This window comes from Lygodium microphyllum, chromosome 10 (assembly GCF_053477565.2).
Source record: "Lygodium microphyllum isolate KBCC chromosome 10, Lygodium_microphyllum_v1.1.10, whole genome shotgun sequence".
Classification (NCBI taxonomy): domain Eukaryota; kingdom Viridiplantae; phylum Streptophyta; class Polypodiopsida; order Schizaeales; family Lygodiaceae; genus Lygodium; species Lygodium microphyllum.
This window is the reverse complement of record NC_141144.1, coordinates 19,387,620-19,403,997: the sequence shown is the minus strand read 5'-3', so window position 1 is coordinate 19,403,997 and position 16,378 is coordinate 19,387,620. Positions and strand designations below refer to the sequence as shown.

Genomic DNA, 16,378 nt, shown 5'->3' with positions numbered 1-16,378 from the left:
GTGGACAAAGAGAGAGCAAGCACACATCAGAGCACCCACACGAGAGAGAGAGAGAGAGAGAGAGAGAGAGAGAGAAAGAGATGTATATATATATATATATATATATATATATATATGGAATAGAGAGATGTAGTCCCATGTCTGGTGGACAAAGAGAGAGCACGCACACATCAGAGCACCCACATGAGAGAGAGAGAGAGAGAGAGCGCGAGAGAGCATTAAGATTGCACGTAACTACTCAATGCATGCCCCCTCTACTTTTTATTAGCCTATAAACAACTTTTTGGTCCTCATGTTGCATTACAATAGTACTATATTTTACTAGTTATTTTGAGAGAGATTCCATTACTATTATTGGCTATTTTTCTTTCAAATCTCAAAGCCTCCCCAATAGAGGGATAATTTTAGGTATGCACCAAACCCTAAAGGGAGAGAGAGAGAGAGAGAGAGAGAGAGAGAGAGAGAGAGATTGCATTACAATAGTACTATTTTTACTAGCTATTTTGAAAGGGGGACATTGCATTACTATTATTGGCTGGATTATTTTCAAATCTCAACTTCTCAACAAATGCGGAACGGATAACTTTAAAGCATGTGCCAAACCTTACATGAAAAGGATAAGAGAGAAGGGACTCCGAAAATAGAGCCTATGAGAGAATTTTTTATAATCCTCCTTGGCAGGATGTAAGCTCGCTATGAGTTTGCTCATGTTACTTTTGTAAGAACGTGATATTGTTAAGACGATGGATATTTATGTAAATGGTGTGCTCAAAAGTAATAACCTTGCGTACCCCCGAGTAAAGGGAGAAGGTGACTGGCTGAGACACCACAGATTGAGACATCTACATATGCTGTTATTGGTCATTTCTTGCCACGTTCAAGCATCCAATCTCTGCCTTTGGTGCAGCAATCGTGCCAGATTTTTCCTGCACACCGAATCTACGCGGAACTGTGCGTCCTCAAAGTTTCTTTCACAATCAGCAAAATTGAGACATTGGAAGGGGCCAGGTTATCCCACCACAACACTGGCCCTTTTACCTTGCGACCTTTTCCAACTGCTCAGTCAGTGCATTTGAAATCCTCTGGAGGCTAGACTGGGGATCGCATCCTGCTGCTTGTGGGCTTAAGTTCCAGGCCACTCCACCATAACATGGACCCTTTTAGCCCACTACCTTTTCCAACTATTGAGTGCACTCGAAACCGTCCAGAGGGTGGACTAAGCTACGGATCATGCTGCTTGTGAGCTTAAGAGTTCCAACTGGACCTGGCAATCACTATCAATGTGAATGCAGAGGTAAGACCGCTGCAGTGATGTAATAGTAGGAGACAGAGCACTCAGCTCATGCAAAAACGTGTTGGGCAATCATTAATTAGGGACTAGTAATTCACATGTGGCAGATGAGTACGCAGATACAAGTGATGAGCTGTTGGATTGCGTAGCATTTCTGAAGAACAAGCTCGAGCGATTAGAAAACTGCATAGCAATGTTTGGATAGTAAGCACCTGCTGGAGAAATGCTACCTCAAGGAGACACTGGCCCTGGCCATGGACCAAATGCCAAAAATGCTCCTTCAGTCATTTTTCTATACATAACCACCAGAAGCCTGGAACATCATCATCACCAGCGCAGGACCCTGAATACACAACTTGTGAAGGACAGAATCTCTCAATACTACAGCAGCACTCCCAGATGTACAATAACAATGATGTGTGAGTTTCAGGAGTTCGAGCGCTAGGGGCAGCTCAAGGCTGGTCTACCCATATGGGGTAGGCACTACATTAATCACATAAGAACGCATTACAAAAAATAGTTATAATTCAAAAATCCTTTTTCATTTTTCCTAATTTGTAAGCGAAGGAAAGATGTGGCCCAAACTCTTCACTATGGCATGGCATTAAGGTAGGGGAAAGAGCGTATATTAAGGTAGGAGAGAGAATTATGCTCAATATTTACAGCCTTTATCAACACAGCATCATACAAAATAATAACCAAGTAAATCTGGTCTCCCTCCACCTGAGCAAGGAGTTTAAATCGATTACAGAGAGAAAGAGGAAGGGAAAAAAGAGCAGCTACTCGGATGAATGAACACAAATAAAGAATGGATATTGATCTAAAAAGCACATAATGATCAGACTTTGTCATCTCCATCTAATGAAGAGTAAGTTTTCCAATCAAGCCCTGGTGTTTTCCCAGGTGACAAGACCCTGTGTAAATTACCTTCTGAAAATCTTGCAGCTTGAGGCTTAATAAAACGCATACTGCCTTCGGATGACAAACTACTACTCACCGGACTACCTTTACTTTTACCACCTGGAGATGTAAAATCGCGATGAGCAAAAGCAATCAGATTCCGCACAATACTTTGATAACGTCGCCTAAAAGTTGGTAGTCTGGAGATTGAAGTTACAATTCCTTGTACTCTGTAAGAAGCATCAACAACATGCACAGTAAATAGTAAGTAGGATGGGCAGTGGAAAAAGAATGTGAACGTGGATAAGGAATTGCTTCAAATTTGTGATTCAAAATTGCTAGTGTTGTTTCAGAATGAAGGCAATAGCATTCCATTTGATCAGGATATAGATTGATATCTAATGATGTAGGCACACAATACAAGAACTTCATTGATGTGGTACAGAATAATAAAGCAGCAGGCATTCTTAAAATGCATCTTTTGATCGATTTTTTAGACCTATGCCATCTTCATATCCCCTGTTGGTATACAAAGAACTACCTAAATATGCCAGCTGCAGGTAGCTGCTCATTGGGTTCCTTTAAGAACTACAATGGATAAATTAAAGCTGTGAAGTCACCCTTCGCCATGCTCTGCAGGTATTTCTATGTTTCAATGCAGATATTTCAAAACATGTTTCACTGTTCACATGGGCTTCAGGCTCCACTAATCCCACCTCAAAAAAGCAGCATAGTTATGTCAACAGCAGTCAAATGCAAAAAAAAACAGATATTGGGCATCGTCAACACTCGAGTATTTCCTGTTTAAAAATGCTGTTCCACACAAGCGAGCAGAGTTTGAAGGTAAGATCATAAAACTGCTGCAGTTAACTGATTGGGTAATTGCTCTACCCAAAATTTAATAAACTAATAATAAATGATGTACAATCACCTTAAACATTAGGATACATGTAGTGGAAGATGTGTGCCTCATGTCCTAATGTCTCTCTCTCATATTTAAGTGTTGGCCCAAGTGTGGAGCAGCTGTGCAATTAGTTTAATGAAAAATGAATGAGAATGAAAGAATTTATCGATGCACAACAATACTCGATCACAAATGAGAAGCATTGTATTAATGAGTGAGAGAGGACAATGCTCGAGGCAATCACACTGAATAATGCCACACTTGTGCTAATGAGGCACAAAGTGTCTATTTATAATAAAATGAGACCCTAATGGCTTAACTATGATAGGAAACCTAAAATAAATCCTAACCCTAGTGTCACTTAGTGCCTAGGACACTAAGGCCAACAACTGCATTTAATGACAGTTTAAATGCCTAGGGAGCCCAAATCATGGATCAAAGGGCATCAATGAGTAGCCCACGAGATGGCCTACAAAATCCCCTCCATGAAATGACAGACTGAGCTAGGAATAATAACAAAATCCTACAAAAAATGATATATGTGGTCAGGGTGTAGATGTTCATTTTGATTGATATAGCAACCTATGACAATACAATGAATGGCAGATCATGTTTTAAAAGGTATATGAGTAGAAATGGCTGAATAGCTCGAAACTCTAATGGAGGAATAGCCTTCATAAAAAGATCTCTCAAAATGACTTCTAAATAACTAGCCCAATCACAATCCACAAATCCATGCATAAGTGAAGAAACAACCTTGAAGAAAAGGCTCAAATCCTCAGTGTCCTCGAGGTAAGTGAAGACACTCTTTGTTGTTTGCCAATGATTCACGAAAGGGTAGTCAGTTATGATGCTTGATTGGGCAGCTGAATACTTTCTTGGTGATGGAATTATGCCCCCCTCAAAGTGACAAATTGAGGAGCCATAGGTGGGTGAATAACAACAATATAAATGACAGCAAGTAGTTGCTGCATTATGCTGTAATGCTACAATTTGGACAGCATTCATCCCAATAATAAGCAAATCATCAATATATGGAATTAAAATCAACAAATCTGGAATATGTGGCACTAAAGAAACATGTGTCATAAAAAGATCACTTGTTGAAGGAGCATGATCAAGAGAAATTTCAGCATGCTATTAATCATAAGTATCAAGACAATAAAGTCCTGACGTGAGAGTGCCAGTCAATACAATAGAAGAAGGTACCCAATCATCATAAATCACACAACAAGGACCATCAAAGAGAACACAAAAGCCTGAAGTAGCAATGGCTGAGATGGAAAGGAGTTTCTTCTTAATACCTTGCACATAGAGGACATTCTGTAACATCATGGGAGTGCCAAAAATAGAATTAACGTGCATAGCACCAATGCCTTCAATTGCATAAGAAGCATTCTTTGCACACATGACTACGCCCCCCTTAGGTATATGAGAAATGAATAAGAATAATTCTCCACAATAAGTGATGTGGTTAGGAGCATCACTGTCAAAAAACCAAGAAGAAGCTGCATCACTGATAAGGGAACAAGCATCATGAATAAAAGGGTTATATTCACATTCGATGAAGAAAGTATATTCCTTGTGCTTGGCAAGGTTGGCAGCCTCATTGGTGACAACAAGACCGGACTCCTTTTTCTTCTCTGATGCAATGCGCTTACGACATTCAGTAATGTCGTGCCCGATCTTTCGACAATAATTGACCCTCTTTGGTTTGAGGGATTAAAAGAGAATGGACCAATATGGGAAGATGACTTGGAGGAATTATTGGATGAAGAACATGGACCAGTATGGGTATTTGCTCGTTCTATACCAACGTGCTTGTACTTTACTTGATTTTGACATTTTCCACAATGGTGGGTAGAAAAGGCTTGTTTGGTCACCATGGTAGCATTGCGGCCGAGATAGCTTTGTTCTTCTGCCAATAAAAGAGACACAAGCTGATCAAAACTGTACATAACATGGTTACTCATAGTTACCAACCGCAAGGTGGTAGCAAAACCTTAATATGACTCCAGTAGACTATTAAGAGTGATAGAAACAAGCTAATTGTCTGGAACTTCTTCATCACTATTTAATAATTGCTCAATAAGATCTTTGATGCAGGTGAGATAGGCATCCATATTACCTCCTCCTTCCATGCAAATGTCTTCCAGTTGCTTACGTAAGTAAGCAGTGCGCGTTTCATTGCACACTTGATATAATGATGCAAGCTTTTGCCATGCATCCTTGGCTATCTTGCATGATCTAATGTAGTATGAAATGATATCTCTCTTCACGAATAAAGCAATTGAGGTATGTGATTAGGCATCACGGCCATCCCCTCAAATCTCGTTTTGAGTGGGAGGCGTCGTCAAAGAAGAAGATGATTTGGCATCATGAGAGCCACCTCGCGATGTGGATCCAACCTAGAGGTGGTGCCGCCATTGGAGAGATTAGCCTTTGCTCAATGACGTTTGCAATATGCCATAGATTCTTTGCAACAAGAACATGCCGCATCATGTAAGCCCACACTGCATAATTGGTCTTGTTGAGCTTATCATCGGCACCAAGCATGCCCAACAAATCATTATTATTGCTGACCGTAAAAGGAAATCAGCAATAAGATAACATTTTCCAAGTGAAGAGAGAAAATAGATACCCAAGTAATAATAAGCCATTCATAAATAAGATGCTGCCCACCTCAATGAAGTCCAGTAAATGAAGAAGAATATTTTTTTTCTTGTTGTTTTCCTATTGAGGAGAGAGAAATATGTAGAAAATAATTATTTTCAGAAATAATATATACCAAGATCAAGGCAGCAATCAGCAATATGCTGAAATCAGAGAATAATGGCTGAACATGCAGCAATATGCCGAAATAATAAAATTTGTCTTCAATGTCGGGAAAAAACAAGGTCAGAAGCCAAATAATAAAATTTTTGAGTATGTCGAGGGCCAAGAAAATGAATTGAGGCAGAAGCCCCGAATTTCGAGTGCCTTGATGGTGTAATTGGGCAAAAGCCCCAAATTTGACCTAAAAACTGAAGAGAGATGGAAATTTTTGGATAAAACTTTTACCCAATTAATGCCGAATGATGTGCCTCAAGGTGAATTGAGCCTTGACGATGATGAAATTTGATGAATTTTAGAAAAGCCCCTGACTTTCCAAAGAAATTGGGTTGAAATTGAGCTCAAATATCAAAAAGCCCCAAATTTTATCAAGAGATTGAAGAGAATTTTGACCATTTTGTGAATCTTTACGCAAAAGACGCCGAATGTTGCTGCCCACAATGAATTGAGCCTCAATGAAAATGAAGAATGCTTGAATATTGAAAAAGCACAAATTTGGTGGCAAAATTGGGGTGAAATTGAGCCGATTTAGTGAAATGCCCCAAATTTGTTGAAAGTTGAAAATCGACACTTGGGTGATGAATCCCTTGATTTGATGAGACAAGTCTCAACTTCTCCGAGCAAATTCGGGATGAATTGGGAGATTTTATGGAAAATTGCCAATTTTAGTGCCAAACTATGCTTAAAAGGGTAAACATGGGAATAGGGGCTTCCTTATGTGAAATAGCAATATGACAAAGAAACAATTGAAATTTTCTAATGAGGTTTCACCATTTTGTGATCGTCAATTGGCACGGATGATGAATTGGTAAGTCAATGGAAAGGCAACGCAACGGTCAATAGAGATGACGGGTGACGTGACAACAAGCGGTGCACTTGGGCAGCTCCAAGCCTCAACATGCTTGAAGGTGGGAAGTTCATGATGATGTGGCAACTGAAACACAAGGCAAAAATGGCAAGTTACATGTCTGTAACCAGAGGGATTAAGGCGGCACTCCAAATGGTCGTGTTTTGACGATTGTGACAAGGACAACGATTGTCAACAGGGCAAGAATGACGGAAAGTCCATGTAAAGGGTAGCTAGGACAGACTACAAGCGTCAATTGATGGACGTGAGACAACAATTTTTCTTTTTTCCAGTCAACGTGGCTGGTCAGTTGACAAGCGTAAGACAAGGGGCAACACTAGGACGATAGTAGGGGCGCTCCGGTGTTGAAATGGTAATTGGAATCGACAATGGCAGCACGACGGCATGCAACCGTTGAGACCACTAGTCGTGGTGATGATAACCTACACAATGAAAGCTCGCATGATGGCAATGGCTTCGAGCAACAACCAACCAAGGTGTGGCGCTCAATGGCAATGGCTGCGAGAAAAATGATCACAAGCAATGGCAAGCACAACCAAGGAACTTCGTACTGGTACCACTCTTGACCAAGGTGTGGAGCAATTGTGTGATTAATTTAATGGAAAATGAATGAGAATGAAAGAATTAATCAATGCACATCGATACTCAATCACGAATGAGAAGCAACGTATTAATGAGTGAGAGAGAGTACGACACTTGAGGAGATTGCATTGAATAATACACAATTGTGTGCTGATGAGGCACAAAGTGTCTATTTATAATCAAATGAAACCCTAACGGCTTAATAGTCATAGGAAACCTGAAAATAAACCCTAAACCTAGTGTCGCTTAGTGCCCAGGACACTAGGGGTAACAATTGTATTTAATGTTGCAGCAATTTAAATGCTTGGGGAGCCCGGATCATGGATGAAAGGACATCAGTGTGCAACCCATGAGATGACATACTATAAGATCCACCTTCAGGTAAGAAAACACGACCGCATTGTTTATGATCCTTTTCTAAATGGTACATAATGACAACTACAGCAGACTCTACTAGAAATGTGGTAAAGGATTAATATTGTTCACTTAAGGATTCAGTCCTAACTAGTAAAATGGGGCCTACACCACTAGGAGACTTGGAGCTCTGTAGAAGTCGTGACCACTAACTTGGAACTTATTGTCCATATAAAGATTGCCACCCTTGCTCCATTATTTCTTGCAACTCTTGAGGTTGTTGGGTATCTCACACGCCTTACTTACGCCTACGCTCATATGGGAGTGTGCGGGTGATCACTAGGACACTGGGGCACTTTTTACTCTCGGTAGGAGAGGTTTTTTCCCCCAGATTATGTGTACTATTTTGTATGTGCTTGTGGTGCACACTTACGGGCACTTACTGTGTTCGGGTGTGAACAGCCCCTTATAACCCTAAGGTATAAGGGTTATCGTTTGTACTTTCAGCTAATACTCTATTCAGTACTATTGCATTGGGTATCGTGCTCAACTCTGTCTCTCACTCTCACACTGTCTACTGCACTTCAGCTGCACCTCGATCCTCTCCCATCTGACATTTGGTATCAGAGCTGGTCAGCAGCTCTGTTCGGTTCCCGAGGACTTGCGTCAGCACTGACAGCTCGTCAGTACCTGTCTGGTACAGCACGTGCAGCCTGTACCTTCGTCAGCAGCCACGTCACTTGCAGCTCAGTCCTGCCCGTCATCAGGTCATCAGTCACTCAGCGCCACGTCATTGCTAAAGGCCACCCGCCACCTGTCTATCAGAGCTCCCGCCTCTGCCGCCTGTGCCCGTCACATCCTGTGACCCCGTCACCTCCTGTGTGTCGCCTGCAGCCCTGCCAACTCCGCCAGCTGCGCGCCACCTACAGAGGTCGCTGCCACCTGTGCGCAGCTCCGTCTGAGCGCCCGCCACCTGCTCCGCCTGATGCCGCCTCTGTCGCCTGCTGCGCCCCTGGACCTGCACGCCTGTACCTACACGCCACCTGTGCAGGGCCGTCGCCTCTGCACTCTGCTTCCGGCAGGCGCCAGCTCAGCCAGCGCCACCTCCCGTGGAGTCCGCCATTTGTGCAGTACCCTAAGGCGCCGCCGCCTCTGACGCGCCACCTCGAGATTCGTGCTAGTCTCGGGATCCATGCCCGTCTTCGACCTGCAGAGGTAACATTTCTGCATTTTTTATTTCCACACAGGGATTCGTGCAGCAGCAGCAGGTTCAGTTTTCAGCATTGGGAAACGTGCTGTGTCAGTCTGTGACACATTGAATGCACATTTTGGGGCTTTTGTAACAGACATTTGTGACAGAAATTTTGGGCAGAAAATTTTGGGCCTTTTGATGTTTTAGTGCTGCTGAGCACTAATTGCACCTTGGGAAGCGTGCATCAGTGACAGTTTTTTTTGACAGAGTACCCCTTGCACATTAATTGCAGACTTGTGTTTGCTGCAATTTCTGGAAATTTGCAGATTTCCAGCCCGTACTGCATTGACATTGCTCTATTGCCTTTTGGGAAATAATGGCAAATCAGGGAGGAGATGTATTCACCTATGTGTCCAAGGAAGACCGATTGGATGGGAACAATTATTCCCTTTGGTCTTTCATGATGAAGAATGTATTAGTGGCCAAAAATTTGTGGGATTATGTCAGTGGAGAGGAAGCACGACCGGGAGTTGTGGCTCCCGCTACTCCTCCTCCAGGAGGACTTGCAAGAGGGCAACCTCAGCCCCCTCCACCTCAGCCCGCTCAGCCACTTCCCCCAAGAACTGCAGCTCAGAAAGCTTGGGATACACGGGATGCACAGGCTATGTCGCTGATTGCATTGGCAGTTCAGCGTTCTATCATTCCTCATATTCGTTCAGCAGCTTCTTCACAAGAAGCTTGGTTGACATTGGAGCAGATGTTTGCAAGAAAGAATGAGACTCGCATCTCTTTCTTGAAGAAAGAGCTAGAGACTCTAAAGATGAATGAGGGTGATTCTATGCAGGATCATCTCAACAAAATTCAGGACTTGCGGGAGCAACTCATGAATGTGGATGAGTACTACTCAGATGCGCAGCTGATTTCTACGACATTGAATTCACTGCCTCCCTCTTACTTGGCTTTTCATACTGCCTTGAACCTCACTATGAGGATTTCGAAAGAGCCCATCACTTTCATTCAGCTTGTCAGTTTGCTTCTAGAGGAGGAGCAAACTAGACGGAACAGTGGTGTGGATGGTATAGCCTCTGAGCAGGCTTTTATGTCAAGGCAGAAGGGTAAAAACAGCCAAGGGAAAAATGCTTCGCAGAGTTCTGGTAGTAGTAGCACTTCACAGACAAGTCAGAAACAGGGGGGCACGCAAGCCAAGAAAGGAAAATGCCATTACTGCAAGAAGCCTGGCCACTATATCACTGAGTGCAGGAAGCGCATCGCCAAAGAGAAGAAGAAGGAGTCAGGGATGTCTGTTTCTGCAGCTCCTTCCACTGCTAGCGAGTCCGCGTCCTTTGTTGCAGCCAGGGACTATTGTTTTTACACTTGCAGTTATGATGTCTCTTGGGCTGATAGAGCATTTAGCTCTACAGAGGATGCTGACACTTGGTTCTTTGACAGTGGTGCTTCACGGCATATCACATCTCGTAGAGATTTGTTTGCTTCTCTTGGTGCACCTCCCGTTGGGAAGTCTGTTCAGTGTGCTAATAATGCATCATACCCTGTTCGTGGTATTGGGGAGATTCAGCTTACAGCCATTGATGGCTCTATTCTCCGCCTACAGGATGCTTTGTATGTGCCTGGCATTAAGAAGAATCTGCTTTCCATTTCTTCTATGGCACGTTGTGGTTTGCAGGTCACCTTTGATGATGACCGTTGCATGGTCCGTGACAAGGAACACATGACATTGGTCTTGACAGGTTCTCTGTGTCATGGGTTATATGAGTTGGATGCTCTTTCGGTAGATCAGTCTGCATATTTGACATCCACTCTTACTCCTGCTATGTTAGAGGCAGAGTTATGGCATGCTCGTTTGGGGCATGTAAACTATGGCAGCTTGATGCTATTACAGCGTACTCAGATGTTGGATGGATTACCTCTCTTGGAGAGACCTCCTGAGCATTTATGCGAGGGTTGCATTTTGGGGAAAATGCATCGTTTCTCTTTTCCCCGTGATGTTGCTTTTAGAGCAACAGCCAGATTGCAGCTTGTGCATTCGGATGTTTGTGGGCCCATGCAGACACAGTCATTGGGTGGTTGTTACTATTTTGTAACATTTATTGATGACTTTACACGTTTTTGCTGGGTCTACTGCTTGAAAAAGAAGTCAGAAGTGTATGATGCATTTTTGGCTTTCAGTGCACTTGTGGAAACTCAGTCTGGTTGCAAGATTAAGACTCTCCGTTCGGACCGAGGGGGGGAATACATGTCCTCTATGCTGAATTCTTATTTGCAGCAGAAGGGCATTATCCATCAGTACACTACTGCATATACTCCACAGCAGAATGGGGTAGCAGAGAGGAAAAATCGGTCACTCATGGAGATGGCCAGATGTATGCTGAAGGCAAAGAGTTTGCCTCATAGTTTTTGGATGGAAGCCGTCATGTGCGTTTGCCACATTTTGAACAGATGCCCTACCAAGGCCTTGAAAACCGTCACACCTTTTGAGGCTTGGCACAGCCGCAAACCTTCTGTTGGCCACTTCCGTACTTTTGGGTGTCTTGCATATGCCCATATTCCACAGGTACTTCGAAAGAAGTTGGACAACAAGGCTGTAAAATGCATCTTTATGGGATATAGCAGCGAAAGCAAAGGCTACAGACTCTATGATCCCGTGACCAAGAAGGTTTTTGTCAGCAGGGATGTTGTATTTGTTGAAAAATCAGAATTATCCTTGGCTGGTTTTGATACATATCAGGCTGCCCGTGATGTCTTTGAAGGGCTGCTGCCCATCACATTTGGTGATTCAGCTAGTACTTCAGCAAATGAACCTAATGTTCAGCCAGCTGCTCCTATGGAACATGCAGTAAATCAGCACATTGCTGAAACTGAAATTCAGCAGGAACTTGTACACAGTCAGGAAGCAAGACAGGTGCCTAGATGGTACACGCAGACTATGAGAGATAGTCATTTGGAAACACCCTTGGCTGGTCGTACTCGAAGGCAAACTCGACTGCATGATTCAGCACATTCCATGGAGTTTGTTATGGCAGCATGTACTCATGATAATGAGGAGCCTGAATGTTTTGAGGATGCACGACATAGTGTGCATTGGATGGCAGCCATGCAAGCTGAATTGGATTCTATTCATAAGAATCATACTTGGGATTTGGTGTCTTTGCCAGTTGGCAAGCGTGCCATTGGTACGAAATGGGTCTACAAATTGAAAAGGAATGCAGATGGATCCATACATAAGTACAAGGCACGGCTGGTAGCTAAAGGCTACGCACAGAAAAAGGGCATTGACTATGAGGAGACCTTTGCTCCTACCTCCCGTATGACGACCATTCGGTCTATGATTGCCTTGGCTGCACATTTTGGTTGGAAAGTGCATCAGCTGGATATAAAGACTGCATTCTTACATGGGGAACTTCAGGAAGAAGTGTATGTACAGCAGCCCATTGGTTTTGCAGTTGAAGGCTCAGAAAATTTGGTATGCAAGCTGAAAAAAGCTCTATATGGTTTGAAACAAGCTCCACGAGCTTGGTACGCAAAGATAGATGCTTTCTTGCTTAGTCAGGGGTTTGTAAACAGCCCATCTGAGTCTACCCTTTATGTACATAAAGAGGGGGGATCCATGCTGATTTTGTGTCTATATGTAGATGACCTTTTGCTCACTGGAACACATGCTGATCAGATTTCAGCATTCAAAAATAATTTACAGCAAACTTTTGACATGTCTGACTTGGGTATTTTGCACTATTACTTGGGCATCCAGTTTGTACATGATGCTAGAGGCATTGGATTATGTCAGTCAAGGTACATTGGGCAACTTCTTGAGAAGTTTGGCTTACAGGATTGCAAGCCAGTTTGTACACCCATGGAACCTGGGCTCAAACTGTCATTACATGATGACAGTGATTTGTTTGATATCCATACTTATGCTCCAGCAGTGGGATGTCTCATCTATCTATGCCACACTCGGCCAGACATACAGTTTGCCGTTTCAATTTTGAGCAGGTACATGCATCAGCCTCGTATGTCGCATTGGCAAGCTGTGAAGCGTGTGTTTCGTTACTTGCAGGGTACTAGAGCTCTTGGATTGCTTTATGCCAAGGGGGGACCACTGCAGTTACATGCTTACAGTGACTCTGATTGGGCTGGTGATTTTGATACTCGTCACTCCACTAGTGGCAATTGTTTCTTTCTTGGCTCGTCATGCATTTCTTGGCTTAGCAAGAAACAATCCACTGTTGCCACGTCGTCATGTGAAGCTGAGTACAAGGCAGCCTTCACTACTGCAGTTGAGTGCGTATGGCTTAGACGCTTACTTGCTGATTTGGATGTATCTGTTACGGAGCCTACTCCTTTATATACTGACAGTCAGAGTGCCATTGCAGTGGCACGGAACCCTGTGTTTCATGCTCGCACGAAACACATAGAGATTCACTACCACTTTGTCAGAGAGAGGCTACATGCAGGTGATATCAGCCTTGTCTACTGTCCTACCACCAGCAATGTGGCAGACATCTTCACCAAAGCTCTTCCACGAGACAAATTTGAAGCATTTCGCGATGCTTTGAATTTGACGCCCTTTGGTGGCGGATGATCCTTGTACACTTGATCACTCTTCACTCCAGGGGGGTTTGTTGGGTATCTCACACGCCTTACTTACGCCTACGCTCATATGGGAGTGTGCGGGTGATCACTAGGACACTGGGGCACTTTTTACTCTCGGTAGGAGAGGTTTTTTCCCCCAGATTATGTGTACTATTTTGTATGTGCTTGTGGTGCACACTTACGGGCACTTACTGTGTTCGGGTGTGAACAGCCCCTTATAACCCTAAGGTATAAGGGTTATCGTTTGTACTTTCAGCTAATACTCTATTCAGTACTATTGCATTGGGTATCGTGCTCAACTCTGTCTCTCACTCTCACACTATCTACTGCACTTCAGCTGCACCTCGATCCTCTCCCATCTGACAGAGGTGTATGCTTAAAGTTGACATCCAAAAGGGTAATAATTCAGTCATAGCCTAACTTGTTAACTTAACTCTTCCGGGTTTCCGTGACCTTGAACTTGTGCATATTTGCAAATATATTTTCCTGTTAAAATCTCCCCCATCTTTTCAAGAGGGTTTTCAAAGCTACAATTGCATGCCGAACCATATCCTAATAGCAGTGTGTTCAAAAAAATGATTATGATCTAGACTGTCTTTTATTTAACAACCAACAAAATAGAGTCCCAACCAAAAAGACATGGACAAACTGGATAGTTGATCACATAAAACAAGGCATAGCATGCATCTGATCAATTAACCACATAACCCAAACCTTTGATATTAACACTTGTTCTTGCATGATCTTATATAATACTTGACTTAATGGTTAATGTTGTCATGACCTTGAACTTCTATATGTTTGCAAATACTCCTTTGGGACCATTCATGTCATGAGGACATGAAATTTTATTGCTTTGGTTAGCATTGATTAAAAAGTTAATCAAATGTGCAAATGTGACTTGCACATGTAAGGTGCACGTCAATTATTTGACAGTGTGGAACCCAAGATCCCTAGATATCAAACCAAAGGAAAAAGTTGTAATAAGTTATGTCTAGCAAATACTGGGTAGTATTGGGTGTCAAAACTCAACCTAGAACATTTAATTGGCTATTAATGTCCGTGATTACATTGAGAAATTAGCATTAATTAATTAACTAAAGCCACTTATGAGCTAATGAGTGCTCAGGATCACTTGGGTAATAAATTGGCCTAGCCATTTAATTGTTTGTTGGTTAGATTGTTTTTTAGGCACAAAATAAATAATAAATTAATTTTTAGAACATATTTTGAAAATTAATTTAATGGATTGGATAATACTAAAAATTAAGTTTAAAAGGTTGCTACTTGACAAAACTTGCCCATACAAGTTTAGGGAAGCTGAATTGGAACTAAAGGAGGGAGAAGGAAATCTCATTTTTGCATTTTGGAGGTGTTAGAAAGAGAGGTTACGCTGCTAATGCCTACTTTTAAAGCCATTTCTCAACCATTGGAGACCATTTTGGTAAAGGCAGTTGCATATTCCTAACCAAGGGAAGTTGGTGATCGCGGTTGATACACTTTTACCTAAAGATTGCAGCCTTTGATGCTCTCTTTGCTATTGATGAATCCATTGGGGCTGGAAAACTAGGTCAACAACTCAATTTTACCAAATTTTCGCAACAAATCTCTGAATTTTCTCTCTCTACAACATTCTCTCTTTTTTTCAACCATTTTCCAACTTTGCTCCAAGTACTACAACAATCCAATCGTTGGAGGAGAATATTTTGGTGAATCTTTGTCGTAAACCCTAATTTGCAACAAAATTAGGGTTTAACAACCACCTTGAGAAGCGTGTCCAAATTAGAAGGCTTCAAACTTGAATTTTCACAGAGGATTCAAGAGGCCAGCCAATGAACATTGAGTTTGGGGCTAATTTATTTCTCAAGGAGAATGAGTGAAGGCCAATCAATCCCCTACCAAATCAAGGAAAATTTTGATTTGAAGGTTTGCTGGTCATTTATGACAGCAAGAGGCACTTATATTAGGGGAGGAGGTTAAAGAATCTTTGTTATACTCTATCCATTTGCAATACAAGTTAAAGAAATATTGCAAGGGGCACCAAGTTTTGGGGCCAACAGACTATCCAATGTCCAAGATTAAGTGGTAACATTTGCATTTTCAGTTTATTTGAGTTTTATGCTTGCTGTAATTGCTAGTTAATCAGGTCATTACCCCCCATTCCAAGAGAGGCAGGAGAGGCTGGCTTCACTTTGACCAAGTCCAATGCCCACCAAGGAGCAGCGTTGATACAAAACCACCCGATGGGTGTCCTCTCTGTATAGCTCAAGATGGATGATATATACACAATTACAAAGAACTCCAAAAGACTCAAAACACAGAATGGCACTAGGGCAGAAAGGAGCCCACGCTTTTCTTAAAAGTCCTAGTTCCTACACTCTCAGAAAATAATGAGTTTAACCCCGATTACTCCCCATAGGCTACACAACAGATTATTCATTGGGTAACCAGGGCTCAATCAAATTCCAGGAATGACTGAGCTCAGCAGGGGACATTGCAGATGCCCTCACAATTCCACAACAAGAAGGCTAAATAACAGAGTATGGACCTTAGAGAGTTTTTTGAATGAGGCGTAACAATCGTGTCAACCTTCCTGTTGAGATCCCTCCATTTTTCACAAGATGGCATTCAAAGCTGCAATTACTTGCTGAGCCATATTTTAATAGCAGCTCATTTAAGATAATGATTATGGAACAGCTAGTTTTGTATCCCAAGTAGAGCCCCAACCCGAGAGAGGATTATGAAACAGCTAATTTTGTATTTGGCAACCAACAGAGTAGAGCCCCAACCAGAGAGAAGATAATAACCTAGATTAACTACATAGTCAATGCACATTAAACAAGACAT

General features: G+C 42.4%; 1 protein-coding gene across 1 annotated transcript in view; it reads right to left on the bottom strand.

Moving 5' to 3' along the window:
- Window positions 1–2,081: 2,081 nt before the first annotated feature.
- Window positions 2,082–16,378, bottom strand: part of LOC148029767 (putative membrane protein At3g27390) — an 87,092-nt gene continuing 72,795 nt past the window's right edge. Inside the window, exon 10 of the mRNA XM_087686091.1 lies at window positions 2,082–2,421. Coding sequence (XP_087542217.1) covers window positions 2,130–2,421 — 292 coding nt within the window. The 3' untranslated portion in view covers window positions 2,082–2,129. The remainder of the gene's footprint in view (window positions 2,422–16,378) is intronic.